The sequence below is a fragment of the Emys orbicularis genome, chromosome 8 (genome assembly GCF_028017835.1).
Source record: "Emys orbicularis isolate rEmyOrb1 chromosome 8, rEmyOrb1.hap1, whole genome shotgun sequence".
Lineage (NCBI taxonomy): Eukaryota > Metazoa > Chordata > Testudines > Emydidae > Emys > Emys orbicularis.
In genome coordinates, this window is record NC_088690.1 from 105,618,532 (window position 1) to 105,645,090 (window position 26,559).

Sequence of the window (26,559 nt, forward strand, 5' to 3'; positions counted from 1 at the left end):
AGAAAGGGCTCAATAGAAAAAAAAAAAGTGCTATGTGGAAGAACAATTGCCCCTTGAATACAGTACTGATAATTTCCAATATGTAAGGTAACACTCACATACAACATATTGGAGTTAAATAGCGCAAACTTCTGTAATCATATTTAAGCAAATTATACCGACGCTATACATTCAAAACACCCACTACAGGGTAATTCTATGCAAAAATGTAATGACCATGTGTGTGTTACAGAAGTCTACTGAATGAGACAGAAGGTCCATAAACTCACTCAGGAGGAGTTATCTGGTACACATCTACTGTAACTGCTCACCTGAAATAGGCTGAAACAAAAAAAGCCCATAGTAATGTCTAAACTGAAATTTTTTCTTCTTTAGACATTGATTTGCTTTCATTCTATAACATTAAGCAGGGAGTCTTATTACAACTGAGTAAAAACACAGGCATTACTTTAGTAGAACATGCAGAACATGGAGTTTCTCTACTTGGTTCCATTAACTTACAAGCAATTCAGGCCAATGGAAACGAGTTTTTTTCCCAATGTGAAGTCTGCAATCCTGGCTGATCATCGGCATCCTTCAAGGGGTCCTGTCAAGGCATCAAGGCTGCTGTCTGTATCTGAAGCCAATGTTTGCTCAGTTGACATGGATGAAATGTCATTGATCGATGATGACTGGGAAGGACTGGTGTTGCTATTCACTGCTGCATCTGTGCTAAGTAAACCAAGCATAATAAAATCTGAGGCAAGACATTATTGCAGATATAGATAATAATGCTTTAGGATTCTTAGTATCTCCTTTTCCAGAGTACACAATGCTTTACTATTGTATTTATTAAGGGACTATCAAAGTTAACTCAAAATTTGAGCTCACGTATCTGTGCAAAATACATGTAACACTCTGTGCCTTTTTCCTCCAAAAAGAATACTGTACCTGTTTAAAAAAAAAAGAAAAATACCAGCAGCTCATCACTGAACAAAATTAGAAGAGCAAACAAGTCTGATAAGCAGATTTCAGTTTTACATTTCCACAGTAGTGTTATAAAAAGCAGGAAACATTGTTCCATGCCCTTCTGACATCTCATTTTGTCGTTTTTATGTTTGAATAATTTGTAACTTTATTCCTTGAGAAGATGGGAAGATCTCCATTTCACTCTTAACAGTAATGCTTTTTGCATTACCTATTCACATCAGAAAATTTAACACTAGTCAGAACAGTCAAAGCATACAACAGGTATCCAACACCTCCCAGAATAGATTGGATTACTAATTTTTACAGCCACATAACAGAAAACATGGCAACCTCTTTAAGGGGAAGTGCTGCTATGCTGGTTACTAAGGCTTGGTAGTTTAAAGAGAATGCATTCTGTGATATTTAGTACTCAAGAGAGACCAATGGGTCTTGCAGGCAGAAAGGGGGGGATGTCATGTGGCTATGCCAGGACTATATAAGAAGCAGCATGCGCTCAGAGTAGAGAACCTTGTGTGGTAAAGTATCAGGGGAGACTCCAGAGTTAGTTAGGAGGCATCGAATAAAATGGCCAACAGTAACCTGTAGGGAGCAGGAGACACTGGGAGGCTCCAGCAATAGAGCCAGACTTAGGACTGTGAGGTCCACACAGAGAGCAACTGAGATCCTCTACACACTACCCACACCTTCGAGGAAGGAAAGCGGATATCTCTTGTTGGAAGGGACTACATTAGAAGCCACTGTCTGAGATTTCTAAACTGCAGTAAAAATGTGCATAAGATGCCTAAAATATGATTGTGACGTTGCACTCTATATGAATTTATGAAAATATGCTAATGAGTGTGAATATAATGTAACTGGAATATGCTTCATGCAAAAGGTCTCTTGTAAGGTATCATTACAAAGCTTATACTCTACTGAATGGGTTCATCCTATTTGTATGAATGTATCATTCTTGTATCTGAAACTAGAAATATGAAATATAACTCTGAGGGCCTATTGTAATTATGCAAAGTGAGGGCCATTAATGGTGGTTTGGAATCTTGATGGCTCCCATTAACCAGGACAATTGACTGTAGATGGCTCTGTTTTACTTGTAAGTCTTCCTGTAGACGTGTGTGCTGGCAAGTGGGTAATGAAGTCTTTCAGTGACATGTGATCATGTCACCTGAACTGGAATCCATCTTTAATCTGGTGCTTTTCCATTGAAAAGGAGGGGTGGGAACCCAGAGGAGGACAAAGGATTCCTGCCTTATGCAAAAGATATACAAGTGGGTGGAACAGAACAAAGGGGACTGCAGTCATGAGAAATCCCCTAGCTACCACCTGAGCTGGAACAAGGATTGCGCCCAGACTAGGAAGGCATCCAGTCTGCGAAAGAAACTTACTGAAACATCTCTGAGGGTGAGATTTTATCTGTATTCAGTTTTATTACTGTATTAGGCTTAGACTTGTGTGTTTTATTTTATTTTTCTTGGTAATTCACTTTGTTCTGTATGCTATTACTTGGAACCATTAAATCCTACTTTCTGTATTTAATAAAATCACTTTACTTATTAATTAACCCAGAGTATGTATTAATATCTGGGGGGGCAAACAGCTGTGGATATCTCTCTATCAGCGTTATAAAGAGCAAACAATTTATATATAAGCTTTATACAGGATAAAACGGATTTATTTGGGGTTTGGACCCCATTGGAAGTTGGGCATCTGAGTGTTAAAGACAGGAACACTTCTTAAATTGCTTTCTGTTAAGTCTACAGCTTTGGGACGCGTGGTTCAGACCCTGGGTCTGTGTTGGAGCAGAGTGGCGTGTCTGGCTCAACAAGACAGGGTGCTGGAGTCCCAAGCTGGCAGGGAAAGCAGGGGCAGAAGTAGTCTTGGCACATCAGTTGGCAGTTCCCAAGGGGGCTTCTGTGATCCAACCCGTCACAATGATATACTTAAACTGATGACAGATAAAAAACTAGACAAAAATAGTCAAGAAGTTAAAGTCTATTTCAGGGCTTGTAACCTATACAGCTCCTCATGACTATGTCTGAGAGTTTTACAGTAAAGAAATGTTATACTGAATCAGGTTGGACTCATCTAAAAATTGGGCTGGAAAAAAGAAAAGTAAGAATCACTGGAATACCAGCGAACACTATAATACTTGTATTATACAGTTATTAAAATGTTACACACAGAGAGGAATAATCCCAATGTCATTGAATTACGAGACAACTAGTACTACAAATAAATAAGTTGTGACAAACTATAAAACTAAAGAAAAATTAAATCTAAACATTGCAGCAGGACATCTTGAGTTACAGTGCCGTCAGCTGAAGAGTATTGGATCCCTGCAAAACAGTTTGCAAGTTTCTAAAGAATAACATTTTGTAGAGCCTGCAGAGTTGTTTTCCACAACATACTTTATTTCACTTTTCAGTTCACGGCACATTTTTTACTTGGTCTGGCAGCTTCTTTCAGCTACTAGATGAGATAAAAACTGGTTCATACCTTTGGAACTCCTTAAATATAAAACCTCCAATAATGTGGGTCTTTACAGAAGATAACAGGGGCATTCCCCTGAACATATTTACTGTAACATGTAAGGTACCTCACTGGAGTTCTCTGTGCAGAATATGACTATTTTAGCCTTTTGAGCAGGCCATAATACTAGCTTCTGAATTTACATGTAAATTTAAATCTATATAATGTATCCAGCTGAGAAACAGGAGTAAGATAAAGCAAACTCTTTCTAACCCAGAATGGAAGAGCAAAGTAAGCTGTTTCCCAGCAAAAACACAGCGACGACACAATGGGTTTACATCAAGAATACAGTCAAATTTGAAGTCTACCTGCTTTTCACATATGCTGTTTCTAGTATCAATTATTAAGGCAAGGGGTAAGGACAATAAATTACTATTTTATTATTTATAAATATGGGAAACTAAGTAAAAAGGATTTACCTGCACTTGCTTTGGCTTGGGATTCAGGATCTGACAAATCACTACCCCAATTAAACAAATTAGTTCCTCAGACCAATACAAGGATAACAGTGAGAAAAAACTGATATAGAAAGGAAACAGGGCAAAGGTTCTTCTGCAATTTTTATACTCTGCTAACAAAATCACTACTACCCACCTAAGTTACAAGGCCAAGACGAGAACCACCCTCCCCCTCCCCCCCAACATCTGAATAAAGGGATTGAAACACTGCTGCAAGTTTCTTCAGTGCATTAGACATTTTTCCATTACAAAACCATTGCAGATGCTAGCCACTGTACTAAAACCTTCGAGAAGTACAGATGCGCTAAACTGTGTTCTATAATACTGCTATCAGTTTAGGAGAGGCCAGAGGCACCCTGAATTTTCACTTTTAAACGTTTTTAATACAGCCAATGCAAGGTAATATACATCTCATAGAATATCAGGGTTGGAAGGGACCTCAGGAGGTCATCTAGTTCAACCCCCTGCTCAAAGCAGGACCAATTCTCAACTAAATCATCCCAGCCAGGGCTTTGTCAAGCCGGGCCTTAAAAACCTCTAAGGAAGGAGATTCCACCACCTCCCTAGGTAATGCATTCCAGTGCTTCATCACCCTCCTAGTGAAATAGTGTTTCCTAATATACAACCTAGACCTCCCCCACTGCAACTTGAGACCATTGCTCCTTGTTCTGTCATCTGGGCACCAAGGACACAGGTTATACCTACAGGATGGGAGAATGTCTTAGAAAGAAGTGGTTTATAAACAATTAAACCCAAAACAATTATTTTTATCTCTTCCAGTCAGGGAGGAAGAAGAGCAGCACATGCTTCCGCAGCTCACTTCATAGCAAGGCAAATTGACTATGAATCTGGGAGACTGATCAGGATCAAGAGCATTAGACACCAAAACTTTCTGGCATAACTGGATTGTTGATTCTGATTCATGTAATATGAGAATCTCACCAAACATGTATCAGAGCTGCAGAAAAAATTAAACTATTAAAACCAATGACTAACCTGAGGGCTGATCTTTTACCACACCATTCTTGCTTCTTTCTTCCCAATCCATTACTTCTTTGTATATTAATTCTTAAGTAAAAGAAAAAGGGTTGGTAAGGAAAGATAATATTACAAAAAACAGTGCTTTCAGCCATTTCCTTTTACACTTTTAAAGTTGTAGCTGTAAACTGTTTAGAGGTACACTTTCCCAATGGAACAAACAACTGTTATGATGAATGGACTTTGCAAATTTACTTGAAGAGTTAAAAACAGTTTCAATATTTACCAAAAAGTTAACAGACATACTCTAAACACATTAAAGGAAATATAATAGTTAACCCATTGTAATAACTTACTGTATGGCTGAACTACATTGAAATTAAACTTTTACAAAGGTCAGAAAAAAGTATGTCAGCTAAAAACATAATAGTCAGACCACCTGTACTGGAAAAACCTTAGCACTTTTTTCTTACCAATAGGAATATTTTCATTCATAACCATGATGGAAATTACTTATCTATAAGGTCTTCTCTCTAAAGGTAATATTATGGGCCTGATCCTGTAGCCCTAACTTGTAAAACTAATTCTGCTAGTGTGATCGAGACTACTTGAGTGAGTAAGGGATACCTCATATCTTGGTTTCACCACAAGGTGATGTACACAACGCCATAAATAAGGCATAATTGTTACCAGAACACACAATGCCTTTAATCTTTTGTGCAAATTACCAACATAGAAGCTACTCAATAAAGAAAACAGTGTCTTACTATAAATACACAACTCTGCTAGGCAGGACTCCTGTACTAGAACAGATCTGAGACTAAACATTGTGGTTTGGAGGGCGGATGGTGTATCTGTTTTGAAGAACTCTTGATTAAGAAAAATGTATTAGAGATCCATTATAAACAAACACTTACCTTAGAAGGCTGGTTTCATAAAACAAACAAAAAACCACACCACCCACCCACAAAGAGAGCGAACAAAATACCAGAAATGCAAATAAAACTTGCATTTAGCAAAATATACTACTTTCTTCGCTTTCCAAATGTATTGTATACTAATCTATAATTAACTTCATAATATGACATTTTATGATTTGTTGGGTCTTTAATCTTCACATTGTTGCATACAGTATTGTATAATTAATCTGGTGGGTTCTGATCAGCCATGCAGTGTAGGAGTTACACTACTTTAGTAGTGATGGTTGATAAATTACCACCATCACTGGAATCAGTCATTTTTGGCTATTACCTTTCCATTCTTCAATGGCATGTTCTCTTTCTTCCAGCTGTGCATCATAGATTTTAGGAGGAGGCTACAAAGAAAATAAAATCTAAAATATAACTGCAGCATTTAATTAGTATAATTAACCATGGTGTCAACAACAACAAAAAAGAGCTAGGTGAAATGTTATTTTTAGTTGCTAATCTCTGGCTGGGTCCCTTGCCAATATCTCCATCTTATCTGTTTTATAGAAGTGCCTCAGAATTATATGGTCTCAATTGCAAAACTAATCAAGCTACTGGAATGATGTACCAAAATTAGATTTGTCAGCTGAAAACTGGATATTAGGTTTAAAGAAATCATGAGGCCTGAAGGATTCTCAACAAAATTAAATGGTTTTATCCTAAAGCTGGTAGGATTAAAAACCTGCCTAAATTACTGTTGCACTGGCAACTATATCTCTATGGAGAGGAAATCAGCTATAGGGGATGTTTTCAAACCAACCGTAATGCCACTTCTTGGGCTGTTTTGGAGGTGGTACTTCAATCACTTCAAGCTATTATCCTCTCAAGATTACATATGTAATCTTTGCTAGCCTGAAAAGTGAGAATTCAACATCTACTCTTGACCTGACACAAGCCACAAACTACTGTTTCGAATATGAAGATTAAAGTGATACTTTGAGTAGAATTTTTTATGTACACTTACTGCTTCCGCTTCAGCTGGATCATACCAGACCGTGATATATGGATGTCGTAAGGCTTCATCTACAGAAATTCGTTTGTCTGGGTCTACTACCAGCATTTTTGATAATAAATCTCTAGCTTGACTTGCTAGAAGAGGGTGGGAAAGAACAAACAAAGTTTCAGAAGCTAAAATGCTAAAATGTAACAAAATAACATATGGTAGAATATATCCTAACAAAAAAGATACACAACAAAAATTCCTAAGCAAATTAATAATTCAAGTAGTTCTATTAGTTACCTGTAGACTCTTGGCCTTCAACCTTGTCTCACAATGCACCAAGATTAAACAGGCCTCTTATAAAACTTGTGTGAGAGTCTTTGAACATTATGCACCAAGATGAAATAAGTGTCTAGTACAACTACACATCTGGCTGTACGTATGAAAGTATTAACTCTACTGAGAGAAACTAGTATCTTCAAAAGCCAAATGAGACAAAGTTTCTTTTTATTATATTGTTGCATATATTTAAAATTAAGGTTAGATTGTTTGAAATTAAACATTATTTAATACCATCCAAGTCATGGTCCCACTCTTGCAAATACACCCAAGTAACTTTGCTTGTGCACACAGTCTCATTGCGGTACAAGGCCATGGTTTGCACTAAAATAATATTTCAAGTATAACAGCATAACCTGACATTTTAAAAATAGGTATTAATATAGTAAAAAGAAAGCTTTAGCTCTTGTGACTTATGAAGTCACTAATTCCTTTTGATAGAGTTATTGCTTATGGTGCATTTTATCTCTCTCTTTTGGTGGTTTAGCGCGACTACTCACACAAGTGGAGTTAAGAATAGGTATTTGCGGGATTGAGCCCCATATCAATATCAATGTGGTATCACATTGTTATAACAAATTTAAGCTGCCTGCTGCTGTGGCTTTTTAAATATAATTGCAGTTGCACGTGGCCAAGAGGTAGATTCAACAGGCATATCTAATATACCAGTAATTAAGAAAAAATAATCTATTTAATCAATACGCAGTTAAAATGAGCATGAGAACTACACATGCATATCAATATCAACTAGAGAAAGAAAGATCAATTTTCATTATAAAATGGCTTTCATAAAAATGTTTTTTTAGTAAACATTCAAGCCATCGACTGTATCTTAATAGACTGGAACTTTGAGAATAGAAAGTATATATTTAATCAAACTATTTTAATGGCAGCAGTAAGACATTTCATGGTGTGCTACCAATGCAGGAAAAAGCAAGGCTGCTGCTTTCAATCTCCTGCTTCCTAATGCAATGTAGTGTGATGATATCAGACTGTATCACACCAGCATTGTGTCATGTTTGCATTGTCTGCGCATACTGTATAAACTTCAAGTGAAGCAATTTAGAAAGACCCCTCTTATATCTAAATATCTTACTTTTTAATTTGTCACGGTCAGATTCCGATGGAAATATCCAGTCTGGGAAGAGCTCTTCAAATTTGATACCCGGATATTTCGGTCTGTTTTCTACATAATTCCTCACAGTAGGCTGTAGTTTCTTCATAAAATCTGCTGATGGTGTTCCTAACTGTTCAATAACTTTATTCCATTGATCAATATCTGGATGCTATCTTTAGGAAAAGTAGTTGAAAAATTTCAAATCTGCATTGTGTAAGATACTGCTTATAGAAATGTGCCACAAAGCATTTGTGTGCACTGAAAGTAATGAAAACCTGGACTGTAAGAGCCAAATCTGGATTGTAACATTGTTCTAGTAGCACAGCATTCTGAGCGGTCATGCAAAGAACAAATTTAATTTCCAAAAATCAGACTTCCAATCCCAATAGTAGGAAGGACTAAAAGTACTACACAATGTATAAAGTGTAAATCTCCGTTGAATAGAATCTACTGGCCATTTTAAAAAGTGGCATTGACAGGATCCAAAAGGATTGGAGATTGGTGTCCATAATGAAGCACTTTGTTCATGGAGACAGGGACGAGAGAAAGGAAAGACTGGTGCTGAATCTTCTGGACCTAAGATGTACAAAACACCTCACAAATAAAGTTAATAAAGGGCAGGAAAAAGATCAGGACAAACCTGACCAAATAATAACTGCATCACATTCAGACTGAAGAATTTTGTACAACTTTTCTACTTAAGAAAGTCTGCATCATAGTGATTTTTCATCTAAAAACTGTTTCCTGAGAAGATGGAATGAAAATCCAACTCTAATGAATCATAATGGCTTCTAAAATGGCAAATCTGAATTTTCTATGTAAGCGTTTTGTTTTTAACTATCAATTATGGTAATACCTAACGAGAACAGTGACTGTTCTTCAATCATAAGCTATGGCTACACCAGAGAGTTTACAGCGGCGCAGCTTGTAGCCACTCTAAGCCAGCAGGAGAGAGCTCTCCCATCAATTTAATTAATCCACCCCCAACAAGTGGCCGCAGCTATGTCGGCAGGAGAAGCTCTCCCGCAGACACAGTGCTGTTCACACCAGTGCTTAAGTCAGCATAAGTTATGTCGCTCAAGGGGGTGGCTAATTTACACCCCTGGGTGACATAACTTATGTCGACGTAAGCTATAGTATAACCATAGCTTATTAAGAGTTCAAATGTAACTTCACAGGAGGTCACACACTTAGGAAGATGCATCTTCCCAACTCTCCCCCTGCCCTTCTTACTATCTAAATAACAACTGTGCACCTCGCCTGCCAAGCTGTCTCATTTATCTGGCTTTTAAAACAGCATTTTGGTTAAGAATGTGAATCTCAATTTGTCACTGTATAAAGAGGATGCTTAGGGAGTAGTTAGGAAAACAACACACAATTACTGTATTTTATTGGGATTACGCTACAAATTCCATGATTTTTCTACTTATTTACATTGAAAAAAGTAGAGGAGGAGAGGAACTGAAGCATCTAGTCTTCTCCATACAGTCTGGGGATCAGATAATATTCGGCAATGTGGCTCTATTAAGTGTTTTATTACATGCTATGTAATAGAAAGCATAGCAATGTCTGAAGAGAACTGTACAGATAAATTATTCTTGTATTATTTCTATCATCACTGACTGTGAAGCAGTTCTTGAGAATTCAATCCAATCTATTAAAAAGGTACATATGGCTGAAGATGCTTGGACAGCAAGTAAATTAATTTATGCAAGGCAGTTTATCTCAAAGATCTGACATTGGAGGAGACCTTCTTATTGACAGAATCCCTAATCATTTTCTGAATCAGAGGAATTTGGGATTCTAATGCAGTACTACATATTGCTGAACACCAACTCCGTCAACATTCACAGGTTAGACGTTTAGTTATGTCACATCTAAAGTTTTCTAGAATACCTATTTATGTAGTGGGAGAGTATAACAAAATGGCATGCCTTTGCATAAAAAAAATTCTATTTAGAAATTTTTGTTGGAAGTGCTTAAATTTCAGTTGGTCTGCCACAAATACAGCCACTACTGAGAACTTTTCATACCTGTGATATGCACTGATGCATATTAAAAATATAGACATCTAGTGCAAAGATTATTCTAATATAATGTATTTGTTTGTTCCATGCATTCAAATGGAAAACTGACATCAAAAGCCTGGTAAATAAAAAATTACAAAAGTTAACTCTCATGCTAAAACAATGTGCATACACAAAAAGTTGTTGAACACACACAAAAAATATTGTTCCCACCTGGAAGACTGATTTCTGGTAGGGGCTCCACCAAACTACATTCAAGGGTTGTTTCTCCTCAAAAGTATCACCAGTTAGGGCTTGTCTACACTGGCACTTTACAGAGCTGCAACTTTCTCGCTCAGGGGTGTGAAAAAACACCCCCCGAACGCTGCAAGTTTCAGCGCTGTAGAGTACCAGTGTAGACAGTGCACCAGTGTTAGGAACTGTGCTCCCAGCGCTGGTAGCTATTCCTCTCATGGAGATGTTATTTTATAGAGCTGGGAGAGCTCTCTCCCAGCGCTGGTGCCGCGACTATACAGCCACATTAAAGCGCTGTCACGGCAGCGCTTTAACGTTGCTAGTGAAGACATACCCTTAGGGTTAATCAGTTAACTGAATAAAACTTCACATTCAGCCCCATCTTTCATAATCCCTACTTCTCTTTCTTTAGTCAATAACAGTCTTAGGAAAATTTAATGACCAACAGTAACCTAACAAAGAACTGAACAGGACCAATGAGTGTTTAACTGGATTTCTCCAAAGGACCACACCAATGTTGAAAGTAGAAACAAACATTTGCTATGCTCTAGGACAGGGGCCACTTCAAACCTGGGTTTAAGAAGTTATGCCTTGTAGCATTTGAAACACAGACTAGGCGGAAACTTGACTTGTAATGTAAGGTGTGTACAGGATGGTATGTAACAGCCTGGCAGATTTCATCCACAGAAGCAGATGGCAGCCTCTGGAGCAGAAGTGGTCCTTATCTTACTGATATGAGACTTCACTCCTAGTAGATTCTAACACATGGTGAGTTTACCTAGCTATAGTGGATCTATGAGCTCTGGAGGAAGATAAACAGAGAATTGAGTTTTCCTAAGTCCTAACATCTAGAGAAATATTCCAGTCCTCTAAAGTCATAATTACTTCCAGGAAGATATTGGGTGGACTCTGCTCCCTGTTTTCCTCCTCTGCTCCCCGCTATTCTGTGTTTGAATTAAGTTGCTTCCTCCTCCCCCTCATTACCTGGGAACTGGGAGCATTGACAGCATAGGAGAGAGAGAGAGAGAGAGAGAGAGAGAGAGAGAGAGAGGTACCTTTTTGGTACCTGGCACCATAACAACTAGGAAGAGCAACTGCAAGGAAAGTCCTGCTCAACCCCTGCAATGCTAAAATAGAGCATGCTGTCTGGCCAGCACCTAGCTATGTAGAGGTAGCGCATGCTCAGCACAAGCAGAATCTTTGGAGAATAATGCCACGAGCCTCTAACAAACGCCTACTGTGCATATGTTAACCATGATTTTCTGAGGCCAAACGTGGGTGATTTTTACGCAGACAATCAAAGGCATATCCCTGACAGAGTAGCCCTCTCTGCCAGAGTTCAAGTGCCTGCACCAAAGGATGGAGGTGCTAGGGATTCTCAGTGAAACAGCTGTAAGAATCTAATATGAGCAAAAACAATGTATTTTTCTCCAACCTCATTCTATGAAACTGCTGAACCATTTTAGCTGAAACTTAAAAATATACCTGAGGCAGACACCTGAAATAGAAATTTTCAGCCCAAATGGTTAAAGTTTGACAAAGTTATAAGCAACTAGAAACAGAGTCTTAGAATGGAAAATGTTAGGCAACATTAACTATCAGCATAGCTACCAGCAACACCTACAATATAGATATGCTACATTATACAGTATATGCTACATTAAATCTAGATTGGTGGAGCTTTATTTACCCTTCCAGAAGGGAAACTGATTCATTATATACATATTTGACAAGTATGAAAAAAATTCCCTTGATTTATTTATGAATAAATTTATGAATAAATCAAGACAGCAATCAGGATAACCAACGTTAACATGCAAGTGAGAAGATATACAACATACATGAAGAATTGTGTTAGGTTGGTCTGAAGGCTTTGAAGGATAAAACAATAAATATACAAGGGAAGAAGAGGTGAAAAAAATTGTGTATTAATTATTTTGTGCTGTTAAATTAATGCATGTTAATCAACTGCTGAAGATTAGTGTCATGAATTTAGCATTCAGATTTAAATTCCTTTATTGTTACATGTTTATGTTTTTTTATAGAGGTTATACCTTCACAGAATCTACTTTATATAGATAAAAAAGCTGGGAAAATAAAATTTTATTTATTGATGCAGAACTAGATGTTCCACAAAACCTTTCACTTTTCAGTGTTTCATTTTCAGAATAATTAAAATGGAGAGAAATGTAGTCTCCTTTCCAATTTTTATATTATAAACTCGAAACAAGTAATTAAGCTATGTTTTATACTTTGCCTGTAGGAAAAGGCTTTGAAATATACTAAATTAATAATTTTTTGTACAATATATCTATTGGCAAAGATAGTTTAAGCCATCTTAACCATATGTATTTAACGAATTAAGAGACCAAAATGTCAAGTTTGTAAAAACAAACTTAGAAAAATCCAAGACCAACAGAAATGTTTCCGTAAAATTAAAAAAATCTAAAAGAATCTAAAAGAAAAATCTAAAAGAAAAGGTCTTTACTTTTAAATGTACATTCCCCCTTCTGCAGCACTGCTGTGTGCTATTATACAAATACAAAAAAAAAAAAAGAAACTATTGAGAGTAGGATTATTTTCATTGTGCAAATACAGAAATGCTAGAAGCAAACAGCATAAATTGTGAAAAGTAAATTTTTCAAGATTTCAGTTTTAACGATTTAATTACTAGAAACACTGGCAAGGAAATTTGCTTTTTAACCTAGCAATATCCTTTTAAAGCTGCAAAATGTGAAGTTGTTAATATGAATAATAGGCGTTCAAGCAGTAAGAACTATGTTAAATGTTGTCAAGTAAGTAGGAGAAAAAAAAGGAAGTTCAGCTATTTGGTTAATGACACTAATTTCAAACATTACAATAGATCCATTAAAATATAGTAGTGAAATATTTTGTTTTCTTTTTTATGCTTTTATATACATAAATAGATAAAAATAATTGTGCATCTTTGGTGGATGTGAAAAAGGATTCAAGGATGACTAGGGAAGGATACGATCAGTGCCTTGGAATATCACACAACCTTTCACCAATTCTCCCATGATGCACCCAACTGACCAGATATCAACTGAAAGTAAAAATGAAATGATCAAATTATGAAGTGTCATGAACAAAAGTGGAAAACTTAAAAAAATCTAAACAAATAAACCTACTATCTACAATAAAAACCACAAGAATGCAGAAAACCAAACACTGACTTCGCTTTTTCCTAAGTTTTGCTATTAGACAGTAATTCAGTTTTTGTGAGGTAGGCCTTGCGTGTTTTTTTTTTTTTTTTTTTTTTTAACTCTATAAAATGCTTTTCTGATCTGTTCTTAAATCCTTCAATTACTTTTAAATTTTTATCATACTTTACAAACCCTGAAACCACTGTGAAGAAGGATACAATCTCTTCCTGGGAACAGGACCTTATGGAGGACCATTTCTGCCATTATGCACCCAACAGACCAGATATCCACTATCATATGTTAGGTGCAACAAGGACAAAAGATTAAAGAATTTTTTTAAATTACGACAAACAGTTTTTTAATTTGTAAAATTTAAACTGCATATTTACAGTTTTACAGATTAGTTTATTATTCTTCCTGTTACTTAGAATGTTCTTGTCCAATTCAGGACACATTCTACTACACGCATATTAAACATTTTTGATCCACACCAATTAATGTACTGTCAAGGCCCCTGTGTATCAGACAGAACCATCATAACAGCTGACTCCGGAAAATTCTGTGGAACTCTCAGGTTAGAAAGCCACACCTCAAAAAAAGGTATGCTCCCAGGCCATATAATGCTAATCCAGGCTAAGGAATGCACTGAGCTGAAGGTCTAGAGTAGAATGCAGGGTATCATCTGCCTCACAAGCAATCATCTGAAAACTTTTTTTGACGAGGGAATGAAATTCAAGGACATTGTCCTTGCTGAAAGCTTTGTTTAAGATATTTAAGATGTATTATTATTAAAAATACAGTGTCCAAAGTGTCTTAGGTGCTACATAGACCTAGGATTGTATAAAGACACTCCCTGGCCCAGAGAGCTTAAATAGACATGACGAAAATGAAGCAACAAATGTGGGGGTGGTAAACAGGGGGAAAGAGAAGACACCTTACAACAAGTTAATTATTTCCTATAGTGGTTCTGCTAGATTTTTTAAATCTATAAGTATAATTGTCTTATAAACAATGCATTCTTTTTTGCGGATAGAACAACGGTAATAGGAATGAAGAAATATGTGGAGTGAAGCAAGTGAGAATGGAAGGAAAGAGGGATAAAGAGAGCAGTGGTAAAGAGAAAGGCACAAGAAACAGGACAACAGCTATTCCTCAAATATTTAACTCTGTAAATCTCAGTATTCCCAACAACATGTTATAAATTACATTAGCATTAGAGACAGAAAACTCAAAAGGTGTCCTGCCAGTGAGATTCTTCTGAGAGAGTTGCACTTTAGAGAAAAGGTTTAATACTTCATTACTGCAACTTACCATTCTCTTTGTATCCCATGCCTAGGATAACCTCCGGTGCTCTGTAATACCGTGTTACTACGTACGGCGTCATCATAAAATTAGTACATGCTGTTCTTGCCAGTCCAAAATCAAGGATTTTGAGTGTACAATCTGATTTTACTACTATATTGCTGGGTTTCAAATCCTAAAGAAAAATTATTTCAGTTAACAGAAAGGCTCAACATACTGAAAGATACCATATAACCTTCCATAAAATCAATATAAGCTACCACACTGTATTGAACATTAGCAGCTTAATATACATTTCTTGCGTGCATTCTTTTAGTTAATTTGCGTACAAATTACATGCACACAAAAATACTTTGAAAGAGCCTTAAGATTGCAAAGTCAAGCACTCAAAAGTCAGGAAATGACATAATTAAGGTTGCCCACACAACCTTAATTAGGACCTCTTGTGTATATGCACTATGAATCATTCTTTAATTACATGATCACATACTATATTTTCCCCAGGACCTGCCTCATTCAGTGCACGGAATGGACCTACTCTGAGGATGAATGAGGATTGTGTAGCCAAATTAAGGTTGCACGGGCAATCTTAGTTCAACCATTTCCTAACATTTGAGTGCTTGACTTTGCAAACTTAAACTATGCTAAAAAACATTATAGCGTGTGTATAATTTCTTAGGTTTTGAAGTTAAACTGAAAAGACAGAAATTCCAGCATGTGACATCATACCGTCACCCACATGGGTCATCAGCAGGGTTGGAGCCTTTAGATTTCTACTGCTGAGACCTCTACCAATGGGGGTAATGGAGTAATCAATACCACCAGTAAGTTGTCATTCTCTATGTGGACCAGCACGAGAGAGGGATGGGACACTTTGCTAGTGGGTTTCACAGATATTTGTTGACAGCAGAGAAACAGTGAGATTAGGGAATCTTGTGTTCCATTCTAGAGTTTATAAACTTTCTTTATTGTGTTTTAACAAGGGACTTGAAGGAGGAAAGGGTGAAGGCAAGAAGTTCCAGGCACATGATTGCATGGAAGAAATTAAAAGGCAGGAATGAAAGGAACTGGAACCCACAAAAGAGCACGATCAGTCATGCAGATTGGGACAGCAAATAGGCCCAACAGAGCTGCAGAAAGGCAGGACGTCAGCTGTGCAGGGCTTTGAAATTTTGAGCAACCATTTAACGATTTTACCTTGAGTATTAATATTATTGTCGTACATAATTGTTTAAAAGACTTCATTTTAATACAAATTATTCCCTTGCTTTAACCATAAGGTTCTTGGAGCATCCTTACTCACATTCCATCACCTATCAATATTAATATCTTGTATTTTATATTTTTCCCTAATTTGTATTTATATTTAGTCTCATTTAACACAAAAATTTGCAGAAAATGCCCTTTTACCATCTGCAGAACTAGTTTGGTTTTTGGAGTTTCATTTATCACATATATCTGTCTGTCTGTCCTTGAACCAGATATGGTTTTCACATTACTATTAACAATATGAATATGAAATGGAATATTGATTTACAAGATAACCAGCAAAAACAAATTTCATATAAATGCCACCTTTAAAGATGCTTGTTGTCAATAAAAACAACAAGGAGTCTTTAAGGTGCCACCAGACTCCTTGTTGTTTTTGTAGATACAGACTAACACGGCTACCCCCGATACTTGTCAATGTCACTATCAAAACACTACCTACTCTGTGGATGATACCAGCTGAATGGAGATGTTTGATACCACACAACATCTGGTAGAGAAGGTAGGACATTCTTTCATGATCCAACTCCATATGAATAACCTGGCACAAGTTAGCATCCATCAGTTCCATAACCAAATACCTACAGTATAAGGAATAAAAAAAATAACTTTTTTTTTCATCTCAGGTATTTTATAACTAACAGCAGAACATATTTTTAAATAGGATCCCATGCAAGTCACTGAAAAATGAGTGTTGGAATGTCAGTAAAAGGCAAAAATATTGAATGTCATAATTTAAACTTGTTTAAAACAATGATCTAAAAACAGTAAAAGTTTGAATAAAAATGAACATATACTCTCACAAGAGAGTGGAAATCCATTAAAACCATCAATTCTACCAAACAAAATTTAAGAGCAGGACTGGTAGTTGATGATGTGTCTCTTAATGTAACCTAGGTACAGATGAAATTTACACAGAAGTTACAGATAGGATGAAGAAATAAACATGTCACATTGAGATTTCCTTTCACTGTGTACTGACTTAACATCAACAAAATTAGGGAAAGCATTTTGTGAAATAAAGAGCAGTGATTAATTTCCAAGTTAATGTGCAACCCCTTTTTTATGCCATTCATCAAATAAATCCATTCCAAAGCTGCAACAACACACACATTAGCACCTACATATCACAGTGATTGGAGCCTCATGAATACTTCGACAGATCTCTTATCACCACATACAAGATCTAGGTTAAGAAATATATTCAGCTTGTAATTAAGGATGGAGGTATTGTGATTCTGATGGGCTTGATCTCAGAAAAGCATGTCAGGTTATCCACATTGAGTTATGGTCTTGAATTGACTTATTTGACTGTCATTCTGTCTAAAGGAAAACAGCTGTGATAATTACAGATCCATGTGCACTCAGTAAAGGTGGCAGAGGGCTGATGAAAAGGTAAGTATTCCTTTTACTTTTCCCATTATTTTCTATTACTACACACATACCACAACAACTTTAGTTATAGATTTTCTCAAGGAGCTCACTGTAATATTTAAAGATTAATTACAGGCCAGAGATTCTATCCTCAGTACCATATTTTTTTCATGGCCAGAAAAATTGTAAGAAAGCATAGAATATGCCTCTAAATTCAGGACAATGTTTACCAAGAAAAATTTAAGAACTACAGTACTTACACATCTTGAAATTCTTCCAATGACTTCTGTGGTGTGAATACATTTAACAAACTAATTATCTATAAAGAAAAATAAAACATGAAGAAACCTTAAATATATGAATTTTTACACACTAAATGAAGAGCAAGACAATGTGGTTATTAAAACAAATACAAAAACTCAGTTTCTCTCTCTTTACACTGCTGATTTACTTTGCCACTCAACTTCGACAGTGAAACTAGACTGGTTTGTTACTAACGTATTTCACACGGACAAGTACAGTACTGCAGCATCTGTGTTGAACTATCACCAGAGATCCTGTACATTTTTTAAAGGTCACATTTAAGTTACATGAAACCACTTCCCCTCCCACCCACACATCAAATAAAACCTAAAATGTTGTGCCTAGAATAATAGCTTGGTGATGTATTTTATCACTCAAAAATTCTGATATTTGAGAGAAAAAGTGGTGAGCAAGTATTTTCTATCCTTAGAAAAATGGCTTCCAAATAGTATACAGACAGAGATGCCCCATCAACCTGTTTGCTCTATGGATATATCTACACAGCAAAGAAAAACCCAGAGCTGGCCCATGCCAGCTGACTTGGACTTGCGGGGCTTGGGGTGCAGAGATGTTTCATTGCTGTGTAGTCCCTGCAAGGGTCCCAGAGCTTGGGCTGCAGCCTAAACTCGGAAGTCTACACAGCAATTAAACAGCCCTGCAGCAGGAGCTCCATGAGTCTAAGTCAGCTGGCATGGACCACCCACATGTGTCTAGTTGCTGTGTAGACATGCCTTATGTTTCTGGAAATAGTTCTCAAAATCCTTTAAAAGTTTCATAACAATATGATCCTGGTATTCATATCCTGGTATTCTTGTAATTAGGATACTTAGTACTTGCACCAGTATGATGCTTTATGTTTTCAAAGCATTGTCAAGTTCAATCAAGTAAAACATAACATATCTTCCATATTATTCAGATAAGCTAGCAGCAGCAGCATAGTACCATCTCACTATTGCTAATAGGCAAGTACTGTCAAACTATGATTCTGTCTCAAAGTTTACCCTTGAGCACAGGTTGTTTTTTTGTTTAGGTTTGTTTTTCTGTTTGTTTGGTTTTTTGAACAAACAGACTGAAAGATGGGGGCCAGTAAAAGCCTTCTTGCTTAGACCAGGGAAACTTACAATGGTGTACTACACTGATGTGCAAACCCACACCGAAACACTGCAAGATAGCGTTGGTGCTAGTATGACTTACTGGGATAAACTGCATTGCAGCAACCCAGTTTTACACTGGTGCAGTACCTACACTGGGAGGTTCTACTAATGCAGCTGCATTGATTCAAAAACCTCATTCCCCTCCCCACCTCAAAGGAAACAAAGCACCCACTCCACCCATAAACCCAAATATAGATTGGGTCTACCTAAAAAATTTTCTTGTTTAATATTAGACACATTAATATATGTTACCAAAGTTCCAGCACTCTTTCATTGTTTTACATTTCAAATACTTGAGAAAAGTCAAAACTTTCATAATAGTCTTTGCTATCTACAATCATTTACCAATTCTGACCCACACTTAACCAGTTTTGACCTTTCCATAATTAAGACTTACTTTTATGCACTCTTGTTCACTATTAGGAGCACTATTTGAAAATAAATTAAATTCTTAAGAAAAATACACTTACGTTTTTGTGATTGACACATTTTAAAAGAACAAGCTCCCTGTAAGCTCTTTTTGCATGAGTTTGGTTCTGAAAAGGACGACTCAGCTTCTTTACCGCAACATTTATCCCAAGGACTGTATCAAATGCAGCACTGAAATTTTGAAAGAAACATCATAAGTGCAAATCTTTTGGGAGAACAAGAAGAAATCAAGGCTTGAAACCATGCATATCCACAAACCTGGTCATATTCATTTCTTCTCGGCTCTGTTCACACACAAACAAAACGGAACCTGCATATCCTTTACCAGTGATGACTGAAGTATAAAACAGAAGCCCTCTGCATTTTTACTGAAAATTTCAATAGTACCTTCTCCAAGATAGGGGGCACTAATACCAGCGTTTTGGGCAAAATCTAACTTTAAGTTGTATTAACCTTACTTGAAATAAAAAGTTTCTCTGATGCTTAATTTGGGTGAAATGAGTTTTTCACACAGTGCTGCTGGCACTACTTTTAGGGTAGATGCACTTCTGTTCCAAATATTAACTATGCACTACTAAAGTCTTCACTTTAAATCCAAATACCTTAGTGCATCACTTCCCCGGCTAACAACAAGGCTCTGGACACTGAGAACCTTATAGGTATGCAGTTTAAGACATATTTGAAGCTTGCAAAATATGACAAATAAGTTAATTAATGTTACTAATTGAGTCCTTCAGTATTCTCTAGTTTTATGATTCATTGGGAGAAGGGCACTCCAACCCACAGACCGAATAACAGGATTCACCGATTTTAGGAAGAAAGGTTTCCAGTTAAAAGATAGGGAACTAGATTTGCTTTTATCTCAAGAGCTTTAATTTTTCTTAGTGACCTTCTGCCTCCATTTATATGAGCAAGTTTTGCAGGGGAGTTTCAAATTTGTTTTCAATAGCCACAAGTATCTAATTCTGAGCATATATGATCCAAGCTCTATTTTGGCTGCTCAGTTAGTGCCAATGGATGTTCTGCTCTGCCACATATTTTTCAAATATTTTTAAAGCTATTTGTGAGCAGCTTCTCTTTACTTCTTCCTCTTTAGGACACACATAGCAGTAGACTGAAGAACACCAGAATATCACTGTACTCCTGCACAATAGTCTTCCCTTTGGTAGCTTCAATACTGAAATAAAATAGAACATACTCTGTCAACATTAAATCACTGCTTCTCCTACAGGGAAAGCAGTACTGTTCAAGAGTAGAGGTGACATGATTATGTGCCCAGATTCTAATTAACACACATTTCTAACCTAAACTTAGAGTCTATTAGCAGTTACCTATTTTACATAACTGCTTTGTTTAAAGAAGTCACCATTATCAGGTAATTTTCAATTGTTCACTGAGCCAAAGCTTGAATATGTAAAATAGAATACATAAGGGGAGGAAGGCAACTGAACAGATGTTTTTAAAATAGTATTTTTCGCCCAGCCAGCATGAATAAGTGGACATTTTTCAATATTTACCCAATCAAGATAACACTGTATTAGTATGTAGAAAGTGCTATACATATTAACTCTGTGAATCAGTACAAAATATCAAATTCTCTTAGTAAACGAGTAGGAGTCCGGTGGCACTTTAAAGACTAACAGATTTATTTGGGCATAAGCTTTTGTGGGTAAAAAAATCCACTTCTTCAGATGCATAAAGTGAAAATTACAGATACAGGCATAAATATACTGGCACATGAAAAGAAGGGAGTTACCTTACAAGTGGAGAACCAGTGTTGACAAGGCCAGTTCAGTCAGGGTGGATGTGGTCCACTCCCAATAACTGATGAGGAGGTGTCAATACCAAGAGAGGGAAAATTGTTTTTGAAGTGAGCCAGCCACTCCCAGTCCCTATTCAAGCCCAAATTAATGGTGCTAAATTTGAAAATGAATTGTAGCTCTGCGGTTTCTCTTTGAAGTCTGTTTTTGACTTTTTTTTGTTGAAGGATAGCTACTTTAAAATTGAATGTCCAGGGAGCTTGAAGTGTTCTCCTACTGGCTTTTGTATGTTACCATTCCTGAGGTCTGATTTGTGTCCATTTATTCTTTTACATAGAGACTGTCCGGTTTGGCCAATGTCCATGGCAGAGGGGCATTGCTGGCACATGATGGCATATATCACATTATTAGACGTGCAGGTGAATGAACCCCTGATGGTATGGCTGATGTGGTTGGGTCCTATGATGATGTCGCTAGAGTAGATATGGGGACAGAGTAGGCAACGGGGTCTGTTACAGGGATTGGTTCCTGGGTTAGTGTTTCTGTGGTGTGGTGTGTAGTTGCTGTTGAGTACACCTCTACCCCGATATAACGCGGTCCTCGGGAGCCAAAAAAATCTCACCACCTTATAGATGAGACCACGTTATATTGGGTATGATCCAGTATGGCGTACTGGCCGTGCTGGACTGGATCGGCTTCCCCGGCGGTGATTTAAAGGGCCCGGTGCTCCAGCCGCTGCGGGGAGCCCCAGGCCCTTTAAATCGCCTCCGGCAGCAGAATCCACTGGTGAGGCCACACCTGGAGTATTGTGTCCAGTTTTGGCCCCCCAACTACAGAAGGTATATGGACAAATTGGAGAGAGTCCAGCAGAGGGCAACGAAAATGATTAGGGGGCTGGGGCACATGACTTACGCGGAGCACCGGGCCCTTTAAATTTCCGGCAGCCGGGCTCGGGCAGTGATTTAAAGGGCCAAAGGCTCCGGCCCGGGGCTCCACACGAATTTGGATATAACGCGGTAAAGCAGCGGGGCTTGGATGGTGCTTTAAAGGGCCCGGGGCTCCCCGCTGCTTTACCGCGTTATATCCGAATTCGCGTTATATCGGGTCGTGTTATATCGGGGTAGAGGTGTATTTGCTTCAGGTTTGGGGGGCTGTCTGTAAGCGAGGACTGGCCTGCCTCCCAAGGTCTGTGAGAGTGAGGGATCGTTTTCCAGGATAAGCTGTAGATCGTTGATGATGTGCTAGAGAGGTTTTAGGTGGGGGCTGTACAGGATGGCCAGTGGTGGTGTTATTTTCCTTGTTGGGCCAGTCCTGTAGTAGGTGACTTCTAGGACCTGTCTCGCTCTGTCAATCTGTTTCCTCACTTCCCCAGGTGGGTATAGTAGTTTTAAGAATGCTTGATAAAGATCTTGTAGGTATTTGTCTCTGTCTGAGGGATTGGAGCAAATGCAGTTGTATCTAAGGGCTTGGCTGTAGATAGTGGATCGTGTGACGTGTCCTGGATGGAAGCTGGAGGCATGTAGGTAAGTATAGCGGTCAGTAGGTTTTGCGTTACTGGGAGTGGACCACATCCACCCTGACTGAATTGGCCTTGTCATCACTGGTTCTACACTTGTAAGGTAACTCTCTTCTCTTCATGTGCCAGTATAGTTTTGCCTGTATCTGTAATTTTCACTCCATTTATCTGAAGAAGTGGGTTTTTTATCCACGAAACCTTATGCCCAAATAAATCTGTTCTTTAAGGTGCCACTGGACTTCTCATTGTTTCTGTGGATACAGATTAACATGGCTACCCCTCTGATACTTAATAAACAAGTGTGCTTGGATGAAACAGTGGTTGATGATTCTCAAATTACTCTTGGGGGAATTCTGCACCAGTGTGCAATGCAGAATTTGCACAGAATTAATGATCTGCACAGAATTTCCTTTTTCACTGCAGAATTTGCACTGCAGAGCTGCTGGCCACTGGACCCGGCAGAGCGCAACTTCCCAGCTTGCAAATAGAAGAAACTGTCGAGGGGGGAGGGGGAACTGGAGAGTTCCAGACAGCTGTGGTTCCCGGTCCACCCTGCAGGAAAGAGGCGGTGTGCAGGAAACTCCGTACAAGCCCAGGACCCAACAACAGACAGTTTCTCCCTCTGGATTCCTGGGCTCTGAGGGGGAGGGGATGCAGGTGTCTGGTCTGGGGGCTGCCCCACAGCTGGGCTCCAGGGGGCAAGGGGTGTGGGTGGGGCAGACAAACAGGAACTGGGTTTGTGTAGGGGTTTCTTTAACTCTACTCCGGGCGGAAATTTTTGTTGTCTGTATTGTTACAGATATAGCTGCTGACAGGTATTTTTAAATAAACTACCAAAATAATTGAAACTGGCATGATTATAGTGTGTTATTTTGACAAAATATAGAGAATTTTGCAGATTTTTAATTTTTTGGCACCGAATTCCCCCAGGAGTATCAAGTTCAGTCACAAGTAGATATACTACCCCAACAGCAATGCATACATGCATGATTTTAAAGGGAATAAAGTCCTCATTTTTATTCCAGAAGACAGAGATCAGGTGACAAATCTGACAAACTCTCTCGGTAGGGATACAAGCAAGTCAGTAGCCACAACTTTCACCCATTCCATGTTCGCTGATCTACAGGAGGGGCCTTGACAACATATTTCAAATTAAGTTGTGTATGCTGTACATACAGCCTAAGGAAAGAAACCTGGTCGGCTGCTACAAACAGAAAGAAATGAATTAAAAGGTTTTATGATTGTTTAACCAGTATGAAAGCAAGTTTGAAACTGCAATATGGTAAGGGAAACCAAGAACTCTAATACTTAGTAGTATTACAAAAGGACACTTTTAAAAAAAGCCAAAAGGCCTATACCATAATCAAGTACTCATTTTCAAATGCGCTATAATTCATTATTTGTTTATGGTGAGAAGCATCATATAACCTTTCAGACCACTGAGCAAGAAGTCTTTTTATTTCCCTATCATTCTAAATTCAAACACCTAGTTTTAGAAGGAGTCATTGGAAGGAAAAGACAGACATCTAGATGAAAACTGCTACAAGTACAACATTTTATAGGAGTTGGTTTATTTTGCCAAAATCTGCTTAATTTTCCTTATCACCTGGGCTAATAATGGGAAGTCTATTAAATAAGTTTCCTTCCATCTGAACGAGATACTCTTCCAACATCCTATATCACACAGTGATTCTCTTACAGATGTTTGAGATTAAAAACATCCACCTGTGTGAATTCTTCACAATTCTAATTCAGATGAAAGATCGTTTAGGGCATTCACCACTAGCAATAGTGGTTTTCTATAGCATTCTGCTTGAACAGTAAACCATAATGCAGACTAAGAATGCACTTACAATACCATGTGACAGACAATACATCACTAATAATTATGATCAGAGTTGCATCAGGAAATACAATAATTTTAAGAAGTGACATTTGGCAGATTGAACAAAATGTACCCTGTCTTTTATTAATTTACATCCCTATACACAAGAAATTCAAAATACCAGTTTCTGCCCTTATATAAAATACATACACATCTGAAAGAGCCAAGGATTTAACTTCCTCCCTGCCCCTACTCTTACCTATCTCTCGGTCTAGGCATTTATACAATGCTCATTGCTGTGGTAACCAAGTTATTTCTTTTTTAGTAGACAGAGTATATCTATTTGAACTACAGTGGGCTATAATTAATTTGTACACTGCCAATTTCACCACTTTGACTCTTTTCTCTCCTTTCCAAAAAAGTTTACAAGCAGCAACACAAACCCTTAGGTCAAGTGCTATTTGTTATTGTGTTGCTCTGATTATTACTGGGCAAGAATAGTTCTTGTCAACTATCTGTCCTTTACAAATATAGACTTTTCATCTCCACCATTAATTAGGCACTGTGCCTTTGCTCTCAACTAGTCTGTGAAGGGTACTGGAAAGAAAGAAACTATATACAGTAAGTTATTGCATTACATGCCTTGCGATTACTCTCAGTAAAGCATCTCTTCAAGAATAAATCACTTGGCTCCCATAGTCAGTTTAATCTTAGGAACCTATATGTTTAAATCTTAAGATATCTATGCCATCTCTTTTTGTAATACTGTTTAAAAACATTCAATGTGTCATTTTGAAATGTTTCCTCTAGTACAGACATTGGCACAGCCTACATCTCAGAAATGAAAAAAAGCAGGATCCTCAAGATCATGGCTTGTCTGCTTGAAGGAGCCTGATATAGGAATATTTTTGGAATAGGGAAGAAGCTAAACAGGGAAAATTAGGGAGTCCATGGGGGAGGTGGGAGCTTGAAGACAGAAGAGAGCCAGGAAAGAAATCAAAGTCTATAGGAAACAGGGTGGATAAAAATCAATTAAAAAAAACATTTTTTTTTTAAATCAGATTTTTTATTTAAATTAGATTTTTTTGATAAAATGCTTTTTGAAGAAAAAAACCTATCTAAAGATAGTTTTAATTAAGATACATTATAGCTCATATCTCATCATGGAATAGGGATTATACATTCTAATTCTATAGTATGAGACAATATATTCATGTAATGTTTAAGGAAAGTTTTGTAAATGAGTTCCAACAGTTCATGGATTAGGGACCCAATCTTATGGGGTTCCACAGGCTTGTGTATAGATTGTTTAAGTTAATCTTTCTATCTACCCAATGGGACTCAGTGCTCAATCTAGAAGATACCATCAGAGATGCTTAGTTTTGCAGTTCTCAAACTGTGGATTTGTGTCTCCAGAGGTAACATGCTTGTTAACAGCAAAAATGTTTTTAAATAAATAATTAATATATGGAGGTGAGAAATAACAGACCTCAACCCTACTGTCCCTCTGCAAATTTGTGTACACAGGGTCAATCCCTTACCTCCCTCTGAAAGTGCAAAGTTTCAAAAAGTTCAATGAATAGAAGATTGTTGGGGGCAGAATAGATATGGACAAGAAGAAGTCTTGAGATAAATGTGAGAAGGGAGGGATATACAGTAGAAACAAAAGTGAAACTGTTTGAGCAGCATATTCCAGAAGTCTTGAGGTCTTTCGGAGTGTAGCCTTAATTGATTTGAGATCTACCATACAATTCTCTCACTAGAAGGGAAAACCTATAATGGCAGCAGGCCATAAGAGACCCAGTTTGGGAATATTTTAATGAAGTTCCTCTATCTGTGGGTAAGACAGCCATGCATGCAAAATGCAAACAATGCAACAAAGAAATGCAAGGCCTGGTTGCCAG

The 26,559-nt window shown here is 37.5% G+C and overlaps 1 protein-coding gene across 1 annotated transcript in view; it reads right to left on the reverse strand.

Annotated features, from left to right (window-relative positions):
• Positions 1–532: 532 nt before the first annotated feature.
• Positions 533–26,559, reverse strand: part of MAPK9 (mitogen-activated protein kinase 9) — a 48,706-nt gene continuing 22,679 nt past the window's right edge. The window contains exons 3-12 of the mRNA XM_065409618.1: positions 19,596–19,725; positions 17,929–17,987; positions 16,737–16,875; positions 15,035–15,200; positions 13,552–13,623; positions 8,278–8,460; positions 6,867–6,991; positions 6,186–6,249; positions 4,953–5,024; positions 533–706 (exon numbers count right to left, since the gene is read on the reverse strand). Of these exons, the coding sequence (XP_065265690.1) occupies positions 564–706; positions 4,953–5,024; positions 6,186–6,249; positions 6,867–6,991; positions 8,278–8,460; positions 13,552–13,623; positions 15,035–15,200; positions 16,737–16,875; positions 17,929–17,987; positions 19,596–19,725 (1,153 nt within the window). The 3' untranslated portion in view covers positions 533–563. The remainder of the gene's footprint in view (positions 707–4,952; positions 5,025–6,185; positions 6,250–6,866; positions 6,992–8,277; positions 8,461–13,551; positions 13,624–15,034; positions 15,201–16,736; positions 16,876–17,928; positions 17,988–19,595; positions 19,726–26,559) is intronic.